We start from the raw sequence: 13685 nt of genomic DNA, 5'->3' as shown, positions 1-13685 counted from the left end.
CATATTCCTTTTTAGCAATGGAACTTGTTCTTCAAAACAAAATTAAGATGGTATTGCTTGGTTGAAGCAGGGAAGAGGACTGGACCCACCCAGCACGCTTCACTCTTTCTCCGGCTGGGGGGTCCTGGTCTCCATGGAGCCTGGCTGGGAAATGGCGCGCTGGACACACAGCAGGCCTCGGATCATTCCGGTGGATCAGAGGACCTGTGTCAGGTGTTACTTGTTGGGAGTAGATCTGATCACACCAGCTCTTGTCCTCCCTGCCCCAGCCCAATGGCCTTGGGGCTGAGTCTGGGCAGGACTGGGCCTGCCCTCCTAGCACCGTCCCAGCAAAGGAAAGAGCTGCTCCAGCCTGAGCCAATTTAGGAGAAAATGACATTTTTAGCAAAACTTGTCCCTAGAGTCTCTTCCAAGAGTTTCTCTGGTTGCTGAGTTTAGCCTCGAGCTAGTATGCTGAAATAACAGTACCCACTAATAATAGCCCTTTCCCAAGGGACCCACACACCTGCAGTCTCTCCCACACACCTCCAGTCGCCTTAAACATGCTTGCTGCTCACTCATCTCCAAAGCTCCCTCTTCCAGCGTCCGTGTACCACACACACACACACACACACACACACACACACACACACACACACATATTCCTGTCATTCCTTTGACTCACACATGCACAACTATACACACAGACATACACACAAACACATACACATAGACACACACTCGGATGCACCCACACTCACCACTTTCTCTGACAAATATACTGACACCTGCAGAGCTCCCTTTGGCACACCTTTGCCCACACGTTTGTACTCAGACACACACAAATGGGGGGGAGGGTGGGTGGGACAAGACTACCTCCAACCCAGCAGAGAGAGAGATCCGTGCACGCTCACTGCGGGGGGAAAAGGTGGGAGCAAAGTCCCCTCCTCCAGGCAGGGCTAATCCTCTCACACATACAGCCAGCAAGCCCAAAGAACGCTTTGGCTCCTAGAGGCCTGCCCAAGACCCAGAGTCCAGCTTGCTGTCCTTGGCCTTCTAACAATGCTGCAGCACACGGAGTGTTCTCTAGGGTGACTGTGTTCCTATTTTCTTAGGAACATGGCTTTGGGCTCTCCCTCTACAGGCATTTTTTCAGTTATCCATCCATGCTCGCACACTGGGGGTGAATTTTCTTTTGGTTTTCTCCTAGTGACGGATGACTATAGGCAAATGCCACTGCCATCAGTCTGCCTTCTTGGAACCATCCGATCTGAGTGACTGAAGCTTCACAGGCACAAAATGCAGAACCCAGGAGTGGGGTGGGGGAAACTTGGGGGGTGGCTGATGTCCTGGGAAGGATGTAGACTCCACGGTTAGTGGGTGGAAATGTACTTTTCTAAGACCCTGGAGGCCCCACAGTCTGAACTGCACCAGGAGAGTTCAGACATTCACCCCCTGCCCCAGAGAGAGGACCAGGCCTCATGGTCGGATCAGGCACCTCCCTCAGAAGCCACATGACCCCGGCTCCCAATCAAATCTCTCTCTTATCCAGCTGCAGTTCCACCCAGGATTCAGCTGGGATAAATACTTCCCTCAGTGTACTCTGGAATCCTGGTGGATTAAAAAATGAGTCAGGTACCAAATGTGCCTATCCCTCTTCTCAGAGCTCCTTGGGATCTGCTGTGCCCCGTACATGGGTATCCAGCACAGAGGGCCTGTAGGCATTGAAAACAGCTGCATCTAGAGGCTGCGCCCACCAGAGAGGCCACCTGGTCCTACTCTGCACAAAGATGTGGTGTGCCTAAGTTTCTCCTCCCTGCAGGCCCACTTGCTAGCTCCCAGCCCCACTCACCCATCAAGTGGTGCCCCTCCATGGCGGGGGCCACCTCGGGCTTGGAGCAGATCTTGGCAAACACTGGGAGCTGCCTCTTCTGGGCAGGGAGCTCAGGGAGCTTATTGGGGGGTGCGGGAGGAGGCGGGGGTGGCAGCAGCAGGAACGAGCCCAGCCCCATGGGTTCCCTGGGTTGGGGGCCACTGAACATGCTGTTCTGCAGGAAGTCCTTGATGACTCTTGTCTCCTCCAGCACCTCTTTGTTGTTGGGGGCCTTGGATGCTTCCACGGACTTCAGTGGAAACTGGGCCAAGAGCTTGCTGATCTCCGAGTTGGAGGCACCTAGGCTGTGGGCCCCGTCTTCTGTCCCCTTGGCACTCTTGACCTTGGCAGCACACAGGATGCCTGTGACTGTAGACATGGCAGAATCGCAGTCCTGCCGGCTGCCAATAACAGACATGGCCACCTTTGGCTCCAGAAGCTTGTCACTGGCAATGATAGAGGCTCTTGAGCACTCACTGCTACCTGCTACCAGAGGAGGCATGAGATGGCAGGGAGCTGGTTTTCTAGGCCCCATGGGAGAGCTGCTGGGTGCCTCCAGCTCCCCTGAACGCTCTGTGACCAGGATGAGGTGCTCTTTGGTTAGGCTCAAGAACTCCTGCTCCACCAACAGGGAGATCTCATCTTTGCCACTGCCGAACTCTAGAGCTCTGCAAACAAGTTAAAAAGACAGATGGTTTTAGTGCCAGCTCACAAGGGTGGCTCTGCAGTAGGGCCCAGACCGCAGGGCGAGGGGATGGAGAAGACACCTTTCTAGGTAAGGAGAACCGATTACTTTCTCAAGACAGAAAATGGAACAGCATTGGACTTCCAAGAGGTTTCTAAGCCACACAAGCGGGCTCGGTATCAAGAGTGCAGTTCTAGGAATCAGGACACCTCGGTCCTCCCCCTATACTATGTCTTGCTGAGTGAAATGAGCCTTCATTTCAGTCCACCCATCCCTGTTCAGTTTTGCCCAAGACCTGAAGCAAAAAAGACAGCAGCGAAGGGGTCAGGACTGAGCCAACAGCTCTGAGCATGGGTCTAGAGGGCTGAGGCTGAGCCCTGGGAAGCCCCACAGACTCACTGCAGAATGAATGGCAGAATGGGAGAGGGGACTGTGGAGAGGACAGATGGAGCTCACACCTTGGCTCCGTCACCTGCCCGTTGTGTGAACCTGAGCAGGCTGCTCAGCACCTCAGTACTCCTGTCCCCTCACTTGGTTTACTGGAATATCCTAGACATGCAAAGCACTCTGGACAGTGTCTGGCAGACAGTAACAGTGACACACGTGTCAGCTAGTATGTTCACACACAGCCAGCCTGGCTGTGCCTCTGGATGCTGGATTCTACACCGTGGCCCCACGGTCCACCCTGGTTGGCATGGCCCTCTGCCCACTTCATGGCCTCTGGACTGGGCCCTACTTCCTGGGAGCACCGGCAGTTGGTTGGTTCCTGCTCTGACTTATAAACATCTCCCTGTATCTAAACAGAGGCCTTTACTTGTACCTCAGGCCCTGGCCCCCAGCTGCACCCTGATGGGCAGCACCAGCCCGAGGGGCCTTGATAGTCCCATGGATCTAGGCTCCTGGTCGCTGGCTCTCTCCAGGTGCAGGAGAGGGTGACACTCCTGCTGGCCTGGCTCATGGCCCAGACTGCCCCGCCAGTGTCCCTGGCAAGGGGGCACCTTCTTCCCTGGCACTCCTAGGAGGACCATGGCCACCCAGCTTAGAACCACCGCTATCCCTACTCGATGGGATTCCACAAAGGGTGGATAAGGTGGTCTACACAGCATCCTGGAAACTGCTTGGTGCTCCAGCCCTGGAAGAAGCTGATGAAGATGGAGAAGAGGCAGAGGGAAAGATTAAAGCACCCCACAGTTGGAGATTTGCAACTGGGGAGGCCTGGCATCTGCTCCTGCTCTGACGACCCATCCCGAAGGCCCAGCGAGTCCCACAGGCAGTTACTACAGAACCAAATCATGCCTTCCTAGCAATGCTCTTTGTGTGTGAGCACACACACACTCTCACATATGCACACAAACACACACACGTGTGTTTGATATGCACACACATGCAGGTGCACAATGACTCACATATCACCACACAAAGAATCAGGGGAAGAGCCACTGCATTTGATAACCAATCAGAAAGGGCACAGACGACCGTCCCAGAGGTTTCCTGCTATGCCAGGCATTAACCTCCCTTTTTTAAAATTAGTGAATAGGATTTATTACAGGGATGTAAGAATAGTTAAACACCTGAAAGTCAATTCACATGATATACTGCATTAATAAAAATAAAGGATAAAAATCATAAGATCAACTCAATAGATGCAGAAAAAAACATTTTTATCATCCATTTATGATAAAAAAAAAAACTCTACACAAAGCAGGTAGAGAGGAAATGTATCTCAATATAATAAAGACCACAATATATGACAAGCCCACAACTAGTATAGTACTCAACAGTTACAAGATGAAGGCTTTTCTTTGAAGATCAGGAAGACAAAGATGCCAACTCTCCCATTTTTATACAACATAGTACTAGAAATCGTAGCCAGAGCTGAGCTGCTGGGTCCCGATGAGACCTGGGGGTCCAGGGGAAGGGGCTGGATGACTAGGGCACTTGGGGAGAATGGGGAAGACCTAAAAATAGGGGAACGCATCGCTATTTCAACCACCTAGAGAGCCGGGCCTCCTGCGTTTAGCCTCGTCAGGTCTAGATGCAGGAGGCGGTGCCAGGAAAAAAACAGATTCCAGCCAAATAGACCTGGATTGGGGTGGGGAACCACTCTTTGTTTCATGTCAGATCCTAGGACCTCAGGGACGTGGGTCTGACACTAACAGCAGCCACCCTCATGGGTGGTAGGAGAGCTTGCTGAGGTAACCCATGTGCAAGCCAACACAGATACCCGTGCACAGGACGAGTTCAGCCCATTGTCCCAGAGTCTTAGCTATAGTGGGCTGGCCCTGGAAGCTCCGGAGGGCCAGCAAAAGGCTGTGTATGAGGCAAGGCCACTTTCCTCTTCCCTCCATTCTCTCTCTTCTCGCCCTCAGCCATGTCCTCTCTCCTATTTCCTTCTTTTCCTCCTTCCCATGTCTAGAGACTCAGTCTATAAATAGGCCTCGCTCTCACCGCTGTGTCTCGGGAACAATCGGAATAAAGGGGTTGCCAAACCACGGCCCCAAGTTTTAGATCCCCTTCTTCCTCTTCATCATCCTCCTCAAAGAGAACAGGTGAGTCTCGACTTACAGAAACCAGACATTTGACAGATCAGTTCTTTCTTTTCCCCCCCAAAAAAACTTAAAAAGCAAGCTATGTATCAATAGAGTTTCTGAATTAGACTTACTACAGTTACGTTAATTTTTTAAGTTGTAGTATCACTTAAACAGCCAAAAAAGAGTCCTTATCTCTTAGAGATACATACTAAAGCATGTACGGATACGATTTATGTCTGGGATTTGCTTTAAACTTAATTCAGCATCGGGGCGGGGCGGGGCGGGGGGAGGGGGAGAGGGGAGAGGGCGATGGCTGAAACGAGATGGGCCCTGTTGTGATCATCACTACAGCTGGGGGATGGGTACATGGGTTCATCACACACTGTTCGCTCTACTTTTGTGTTTGGTTTCTGTTTTTTTTTTTTTTAATAAAAATGTTACACAGAAAAGTCTCATCACTGAATCCTTTAAAGTACCAGCTCCAAGGAGAACTTAAAGCAATTTATAAAAGATCCACAGAGCCCTAAGTCCCTGTACTAAAAAAAAGCCCCACAGGAGGTCCCTTCTCAACATCTGAAAGCATGCTCCCACCCCTCCCCCACCAGGGTACCAGGCTGGCAGAACCCAGCCAGAGCCGTGTGTGAACACCTGCTTATACTCCTCATTCTCCTCCAGACACATCACAGGGCTCACTGGGCTTCTAGGAAGCTGGCATTACCAGAAGGGACGGTGCAGTGCCAAAAACAAAGGGGCCACCCTGGCTGTGGGTCTTCCATGTGCCCTGAAAGACTGCCCGGAGCGCCTGGCCCTTCCAGGACGGCCTCCGCAAACTCCTGTTTCCTTGTATCTGTCGCAAATCCACCACAGGCCAAACAGAAAGCCAGCTCGAAGGTAATCCTCTCCACAACCCTGGGCAGAAGACAGTATCATCTCTACCTTACAAATGGGAAAAGTGAGCCTGAAAGAGGCTAAGAACCTTGTAATGGAGAAAGTAGAGAGGCTGGTGTGAGGATGTGGACGGGTCTGGCTGCCGTCACCACCTCCTCCCACCCAACCGGGCTTCCTGTCCGGGGCCATCACCCACTGAGATCTCCCTGCTCGCTCTGAGGCGGGGCTTTGTTCCCCAATCTGAATGCAGTCAGGGATATCGCTGGGCTCATAGAGGATCATTGCAGTGAATCCTGAGACTGTCATCCGTGGCTTTAGCTGTCCCTGACAGCTCCACGTCAGCTGCATGTCTGGTGAGTACGTCTTCTGAGTCTCCCGCTAACTTGTGGATAGAAATGTTGAACGGGAGACAGTCCAGGGCCTGAGCCTCAGAGACACTGCTGGAGATCCTCCCTGCAGCCTGACAGTAATCCTGGATCAACACTTTGAGGGAATAAATCAATCATTTCAGTCACTATCATCCTATCTCCACTTCTCCAAGGCAGCCTTTGTCCAACACCTTGTTGCAATCAACATTCAGTGCACTTAAAGTCCCTGATCCAGGGTCTCCTGACCTGCTCCCTCCACCCCCAGGAAAACAAGATTCCTCTGTTCTTACCTGTTCTAGAAAAATGCATATCTACAGAGCTAGGACACTCTCAGAACTCAGATCAAACCAGTTCCCCATTTAAACCCTCCTGTAGATTCTCATTACACATAGTATAAAATCTAAACTCTTTTCTGCCCCCCAGGGCACCATGCAAAATGGCCCTGTCACCCCCTCCTGCTTCCACTTCCACTTCTTCCAGCCACTCCAGCCTTATAAATATTCTTTGACATGCCAAGTTTATTCCAGCCCCAGGGCCTTTGCACGTCTTATGGAATGCCAGATCATTCCTTGACTGGCTCTTTCTCATCATTCACACCTCGGTTCAAGTTTCATACTCTCATGCAGCCTTTCCTGTTCTTTTGTCACCTCTCCCTGCCTTACTAGGCACTGTCTGCTCCATCCATCTGTTTATTTTCCTCTTAGTGTTTCTCACCACCATACAGTATCTTTCTAAAGTCTTTACTCTCCACAACAACATATCCTCCCTGAGGGCAAGAACTGTAAGTCATTCATCATAAAGACCTTGGAGACTAGAACAGTGCTTGATATATAACTCCAGCTCAGAATTTGTTGAATAAATGAATGAACTAGTCTATGAACTTGACTTTACCCTTGTCCATTTCCAGAGCTATTGATTTCAAGAGCTCTGTTGCCATACTACCCAACTCCTTGTGCTAGTTATAACCTGTCTGGCTTCGATTCTATTTTCTGTCCTCTTGTCTCGTGTCCCACCTCTGGTGTGGCATCCCTGTGAGCCATTCCCCAACCATCATACTAAGCCTGGTCCTAAGAATGCCCCATCTCTACAAGGCAGTCAATGCCCTGGCGGACCCCACACAGAACCCGCCGCCTCATAGCAACCGCGTTGGGACTCACATAAAGATTTTTCATTCTCCCTACGACTTTGCTGGGTTCAACATCAAGCCTGCTCTCCTGCATTTCCTGGAATCTATCTTTCTCTCTTCCTAAGAAGTTTTGCCGATCTTGGCACTTCTCTCGTGCTATTTGCTTTTTTCTTTGAGTTGGTAAAAACCATAAAATCTGCCACAGACTATCGTAGTGAATCATTCGAGGAGGTTAACCCAGCTCACAAGCACTGACGAAGGAAACGAGAGTCAGGATTGGTGCTGTGGCTCCCGCTGTTCCCACCACCTCCGTTTTGCCCACCTCCAGAAATGATAGGTGTCTGATGGCAGCGCTGTACGTGGCTGCTGTGCACTATTTCTGCATTTGCAGTGTACAGAGTTATGTAAAAATAAAGGCTATTGACTGGCTGGCACCCCTTCCCAGAATAATGACTAAGCAAGCATGCTGTTAGCTCCCCGACAGCAGTTCTGTGTACATGATAACACAGAGCAAAGACGAAAACTGCTATTCATCTGAGCCAAACAACAGAAAAATGCAAGCAGAAAATTGTTAGTGCTGGAAGAGGACATCAAAACAAACATTTTCTTCTCGCTATGGCATTTCAGACCATCCACAAACTGGGTACCCAGGCCCAGTGCCCAGGTAACATGGCTGATTGAATAGTAAGGTGAGGGAAGGGTTCATGGTCCCGCACAGACCTGGGCTTGAATGGCGGTCCATCCGCAGACTGACTACGTGACTGTGCGGGAGATTCTGACTTCTCTACGTGTCTGCGTGGGTGAGACAGCAGAACATAGTGACTAAGAGCTTAATCTCTGGAAGGAGGCAGAAACTGGATTCAAATCCCCACTGCTTAATGGAGGCCAGACCTTAAGCAAGCTGCCGCAGGCCCCAGCTCACAAAATAGGAAGAAGGATCAGCCTTTATGGAGTCCTAAGGAGCTAGCCAGGCGCTGTGCTAAGCATTTCCCATGCAGATTCTCATCTTAATCCCACAACAGCCCCAGTGGGGTAGTGGGTAGACTGATTACAGTAACAGTCCCCATATTATCACATCTTTGTCTTCCGGTATCCATGGCCTTTGGTAATTCTCACCCATCTTGATTCAAGTAATAAAGCAAAGCGCTTGGGTATCAGGGCTTACTTAATCTCTTGTTTGTCTTGGGACTCAGCCACCTCCACGTGAATGAACCCAGGAGAGCCCACTGAAGGATGACACACCCCACAGAGGAAAACCCCAGGGTCCTTGGCCAGCAGTTGGCCAGACCCAGCTGACTGCAGACGTTGGGTGAGCGTGAGCCAGGCCCAGCCAAGCCCGGCCCCCACCAGAAGAACCACTCAGCTGAGCTGCAGGAATGGGGGCTAAGTAAACAGTTGTTGTTTTGACCCACTAAGCTTTGCGGTGGATTGTTGTATATCAAAAGCTAACTGACACAGAGAGATGCGATTATTCTGGTTTTAAAAATGAAGAAGCCAAGGGACAAGGAAGTTAGGGAGTTTTCCCAAGAATTAAAATGGGACAAAGTGGCGAACTGAGCCAATCTTGCTCAGAAGCCATTCTCTTAATCACTAGGTTACTCTGCTTGGAAAACCCAAGTGAAATGCTATGTGTAAGAATACCAGGGGTACACGCCTAACTTAGAAGGGTGAGAAAGGGCTCTCTGAGGAAGTGTTATTTAAGCTGGGGCCTAATGGATAATAAGCATTAACGAGGTAAAGAATGCAAGGAAGAGCTTTCTAGAGATAGGGAACAACATGTGCGAAGGTCATAGGGTAGGCAAGAGTGCTTGGTGTATTGGTGAGACTATGATCAAGAAGGTGGGGTACATTAATTGTGGTGGGGGGGGTTCACAAGAGGAGAGGTTAGAGATGGTAAGAGTCAGAACCTGCCAGGTCTTAGAGTGATGCTGAAGGATTTTATTCTAAAGGAACAGGGAAGCCATTGGAGGGATTTCAGCAGGGAAGTGTCAGGCTCTGATTTTCCCCAGGGATCAAATGGTCCAGAGGAGTGACAAGATGGTACTGAGGCCTGAGCTAGGACCTGTGCTCTGTCTGCTAGGTGCCAGGAATTATACTTGGCACTTGACTCCACGACCATGAGGCATAGGTAACACCTTTATTCCCAATTTAGGAAGAAGAAACCGAAGCTCGGGAAATATGAACCATAAATTCAAGTTCGTCCAAGAAAATATGTGTTGGAGCAGGATTGAGTCCCAAGTCCACATGGTTCCAAGACTCTACTCCCACTTCTGGAGAGCTGCATTCAAACCCCGCTTTGCCCTTTCTGATGGGGTGATCTTAATTCACTTCCCTTCTCTGAGTCGCAGTTGTAGGAGAGCCAAGGCCAAGAGCCAGCCAGGAACTAGGAGGACAAGATGAGCAGAAGACAGAACTTGGTGAACAGGTGGGTGTCCAACTCAGAGACTTGAAGGAGCCCTGGCTGTGAGTGGGGGCAGCAAAGAGGCACCAAAGGGCCCCAGACAAGGGGAGGCCTTCATCATGGGGGGCAGAGGCTCCGGCGTCCAGCTCGGCACCAGCCCCCAGTGGGCCCTCACCTTCACTTTAACCCAGGCTAGTGGAAATTTCTGGATCTTCCTGTCTGCATGCAGAGGAGGGACCTAACTTCTATTGCCCTGGTACCTATGTCACAGCACCTAGGGTGGCCCCTGCCCATTGTGGAGAGAAAGGATACAGCCATCTCTGTCAAAGCTACCTTATGTCTTCCTCCTCCTTTCTTCTCCTCCAGATCTATTATTCACTGAACTGCCCTGGGTCCCCCTCCCCATACACACACCACACCCATGCACACACACCAACCCATGTACACACACACCACACTCACAAACGTATACCACATCCGTGCACACACATGCAGCACAGCCATGCACACACATGCTGCAAATACCACAGACACGACACACACGCATACACTCAGCACAGCTATGCATACACCCCCACAATCGTACATATGCACCTATGTGTGCGCACATACAAACACACCCCAGCAAAAGCCTTGTAGAAAATTAGCAGGAAGAAAAGGAACCAGGGATGGAAGGCGGATTCCATCACAATCTGAGAGAACTGGGCAAGTTTTTTTCATTTGGGGTGTGGAAAGGGCAACTGACGGGAGCTGCAGATTCAGTTGCCATCCTAGGGCTGTGCACCTGTGTCCCAAAGGTACTTGGAGCTCTGTCTGCTGAGACCTCTCTGGTTGCGGGCAGGGAGTCTGGGCAGAGGGCCTTTAGAAAGCTCAGGCCTCCCCGCCCGGACCACCCCTCCTCCACTCTACAGGCTGCCGTGAGGATTAAGTGGGATGATGAATGTGAAAGCACTTGGTAAACTGTAACAGCGCTATGCAAATGTTAGCAGCAACGACGGAGAGGCCGCGTGGTGCCGGAGAGCCCAGCCTGCTGCAGGCTCGGCCCCGCTGACCCCTCACGGCCCGGGGCTGGGCTGGCTAGGCGTGGAAAGTTGGGGAAGACACCAAAACCTCATGGGGATGGTGACCCGGGGTGGGGGTCGGGGTTAAAGGAGGGAACACTGTGAGAGCCCTCAGCTGCCCGAACTCCAAGCCTGGACTTCGTGTCCCTCTCATTTCCTAGCAAAGGTCTTCGTATAGAGTCGAGTCATTTTTCATAATGTCCCTGGCATACACTTACAGTCCAGTAAAGGTCAGTCTCCTTCCTTCATGCTTTCCTTTGGAACACTTCCTTCTCAATGCTGCCATATCCCTTTTAAGCCTGAAGTTCCGTCATCTTTGATCCCCCAAAGTATCAAAGAACTCTCTACACATATGCACAAGGAATCACCTGCAGTGCTTGTTTCAAATGCAGATTCTTGGGGACTCTCGGGGAAATGCCAGTTCAGAAAGGGGCCCAGGCATCTGCATTCTGAGCTAGTATCTCTCCTTTCCCTTCGGCCCGACATTCCCGAGGTTTTCATGCAAACAAAGCACTTGGAGGCTCCCAGCCAAGTGCAAATTTCCCTCCAGACACTTTCAAGCTTCTCCATGCCTGTCCCTTATGGGAGATGGGACAGCCTGAGAAGGCAGACTGGCAGATGGAAGTGAGACACCTGCCACCCCACCTCTTCCCTGAGTCTCCATCCCCATGGAGGGAAAAGGAGAAGTTGAAATAACAGGACGCTGGTGCGATTTTGGCCAGGGAGTGGAAGGGTTGGCAGGGGGATGAGGGATTCAGTGAGCTGAGGAATGAGAAAGGAAATAACAGAGGAATAAATACAGCAATAAAGGAGGTTCGGCTGGGAGCTACAGAGTGATTCTTATTGTTCAAATTATCTTTAAAACTTTTCATTTGAATCTGTTTAATAAGAGAAGGTTTACCCTAAGGAAGAGGTATTTTTTTTTAAATGTGACTTGGGAACTGAATTGGAAAGAACGTTGCAACAAAGATATTAGAAAGGGGATTAAACCAAACCACTGGTGGCCCATCTCTGCAGGCTCCCGCAACCTGCGACACAACTCCCGAAACCATAAAATTAAATTAAAAAGGGGGACACGGGAAGCGGGACGTTAATCACGATTCATCTTCCCTTCACGGCTCGCGGGGCCGGTGCTAAGCAGACCCGGAAGGGCTTTTCTTATGGGCTCCTGGTGTCTGGAAAAGAGCTCTAGCCTTGAAGCCCTACAGGGTTCCTATTCCTGCTGTGTCCTCTTTGAGCTGGATGACTCTGGGCAAGTAGCCTAACTTCTCTGAGCCTTGGCCTCCATATCTGTAAAAGGTGAGTAATATCAACCATCTCCTGGAAATGGTTGCTAAGACAGTAAGATAAACAGAAACTTAAAACACAGAACCTGGAGTATATTAGGTGCTCAAGAAAATGTTAGTTCCATTCTCTGCCGCTTAAGGCAGAAGGAAGGGGAAAAAAATCTACAATGTCTTGGCTTATTGATATTCTGTCCCTGTATCACTCAATTCTTCCTCTGATGATTGTGACTCCTTGCTTGGATCCTGGCCACCTCTGGGCCTTGCTCATCCTCCTTGCAGTGGCGTTTTTATGGTTCATCTATCATTCACTTCCTTATTCATTCATATACACTGCATAGCCGCCAAGTGCCAGGAACTCAGCTGGGCGCCGGGGAGACGCAGATGAGTAAGACACAGCCCTTGCCCTTAAGGAGCCATGGTCAAGTGGGGGAGGAGGACTGTTGCCACTAGGCAGTGTACAAAACATGCCCGGTGACCACCCCATCAGAAATCCCATGCCAGAACTGTGCCAACAAATCCTATTGGGATGTTGTGTCCATCCCTCTGGCCAATGGTCAACTCAAGAGCTTGTTTATCACCCTCACCCTTCCACCTGGTCCTCAGAGCTAGAAAAGTGTTTTGTCTCTCCTGATGAGCTCGCCTGCTTTCTCTTATTGGATAATATGAGTTATGGAAACCAACTGTTATGTTCCCCTTTTGCCCTAGTTGCCAAGAATCTCAAAGCAAAATGCTGTCCTCAGCTGAGTAGTTTCCCTTAGCTTGGGTTTTCTGGTATACAAATGTCCTCTCCCCGCTACCATTCTCAATACTTAACCCCTGTCATTTTACCCCTGATAATAACTATAATGATGGTGACGATGGTGACGACGATGATAGTGATGAGGAACTTGGGATCCTTACCTTATACCAGGTGCTGTGTGAGCTTTGCATATCTTATTCATTAACCCCCACGATAACCCTTTAAGGCTGTTGCTATGACCTTTTCCATTTTTCAGATGAGGAAAATGGGGCATAGAACATCTGAGTAACTTGGTTACAACTAGGAAGTATGCTGGGATTCTAAATAACCTGTCTCCTCATTTTATCATTATCTAATATTGATATTGTTATTGCCTTTATATTCTTAGGAAAGAGAGGATATAATAGCTAATTTAAATTAAAAAGAGAGACACGGAAGAGGAGGAAGGAATGTTGAATAGGGTAAACAGTGAAGAATTCGGAGGATGACACATTTATTCTAGGTCTTTAAGGATGGGTGGCATTTCAATAGAGTTATGGAAGAAAGGCATTCTTACTAGTAGAATAACCTGAGCAAAGGTGAGGATATGTGCACCTGCTGGTTGCTCTTCTTGGTTTACAGAGAGTGTGGGGAAGATCAGCAAGATGCGCACCTAGAGATGTAGGCAGGGTCAACTACCGAGACCCTTGAAACAAATCAAAGGGTTCAGAAGACCATGAAGAAGCATGGAAGATGCCTGAGCAGCACC

General features: G+C 50.0%; 1 protein-coding gene across 1 annotated transcript in view; it reads right to left on the bottom strand.

Moving 5' to 3' along the window:
• Nucleotides 1–13685, bottom strand: part of CUNH1orf94 (chromosome unknown C1orf94 homolog) — a 40496-nt gene that overhangs the window by 17818 nt on the left and 8993 nt on the right. Inside the window, exon 2 of the mRNA XM_011358064.1 lies at nt 1832–2520. Within this exon, the coding sequence (XP_011356366.1) occupies nt 1832–2520 (689 nt within the window). The remainder of the gene's footprint in view (nt 1–1831; nt 2521–13685) is intronic.

Source organism: Pteropus vampyrus, unplaced genomic scaffold, assembly GCF_000151845.1.
Source record: "Pteropus vampyrus isolate Shadow unplaced genomic scaffold, Pvam_2.0 Scaffold36, whole genome shotgun sequence".
NCBI classification, from domain to species: Eukaryota; Metazoa; Chordata; class Mammalia; order Chiroptera; family Pteropodidae; genus Pteropus; species Pteropus vampyrus.
Note: the sequence above shows the minus strand (reverse complement) of the source record. Positions and strands in the feature narration are given on the sequence as shown.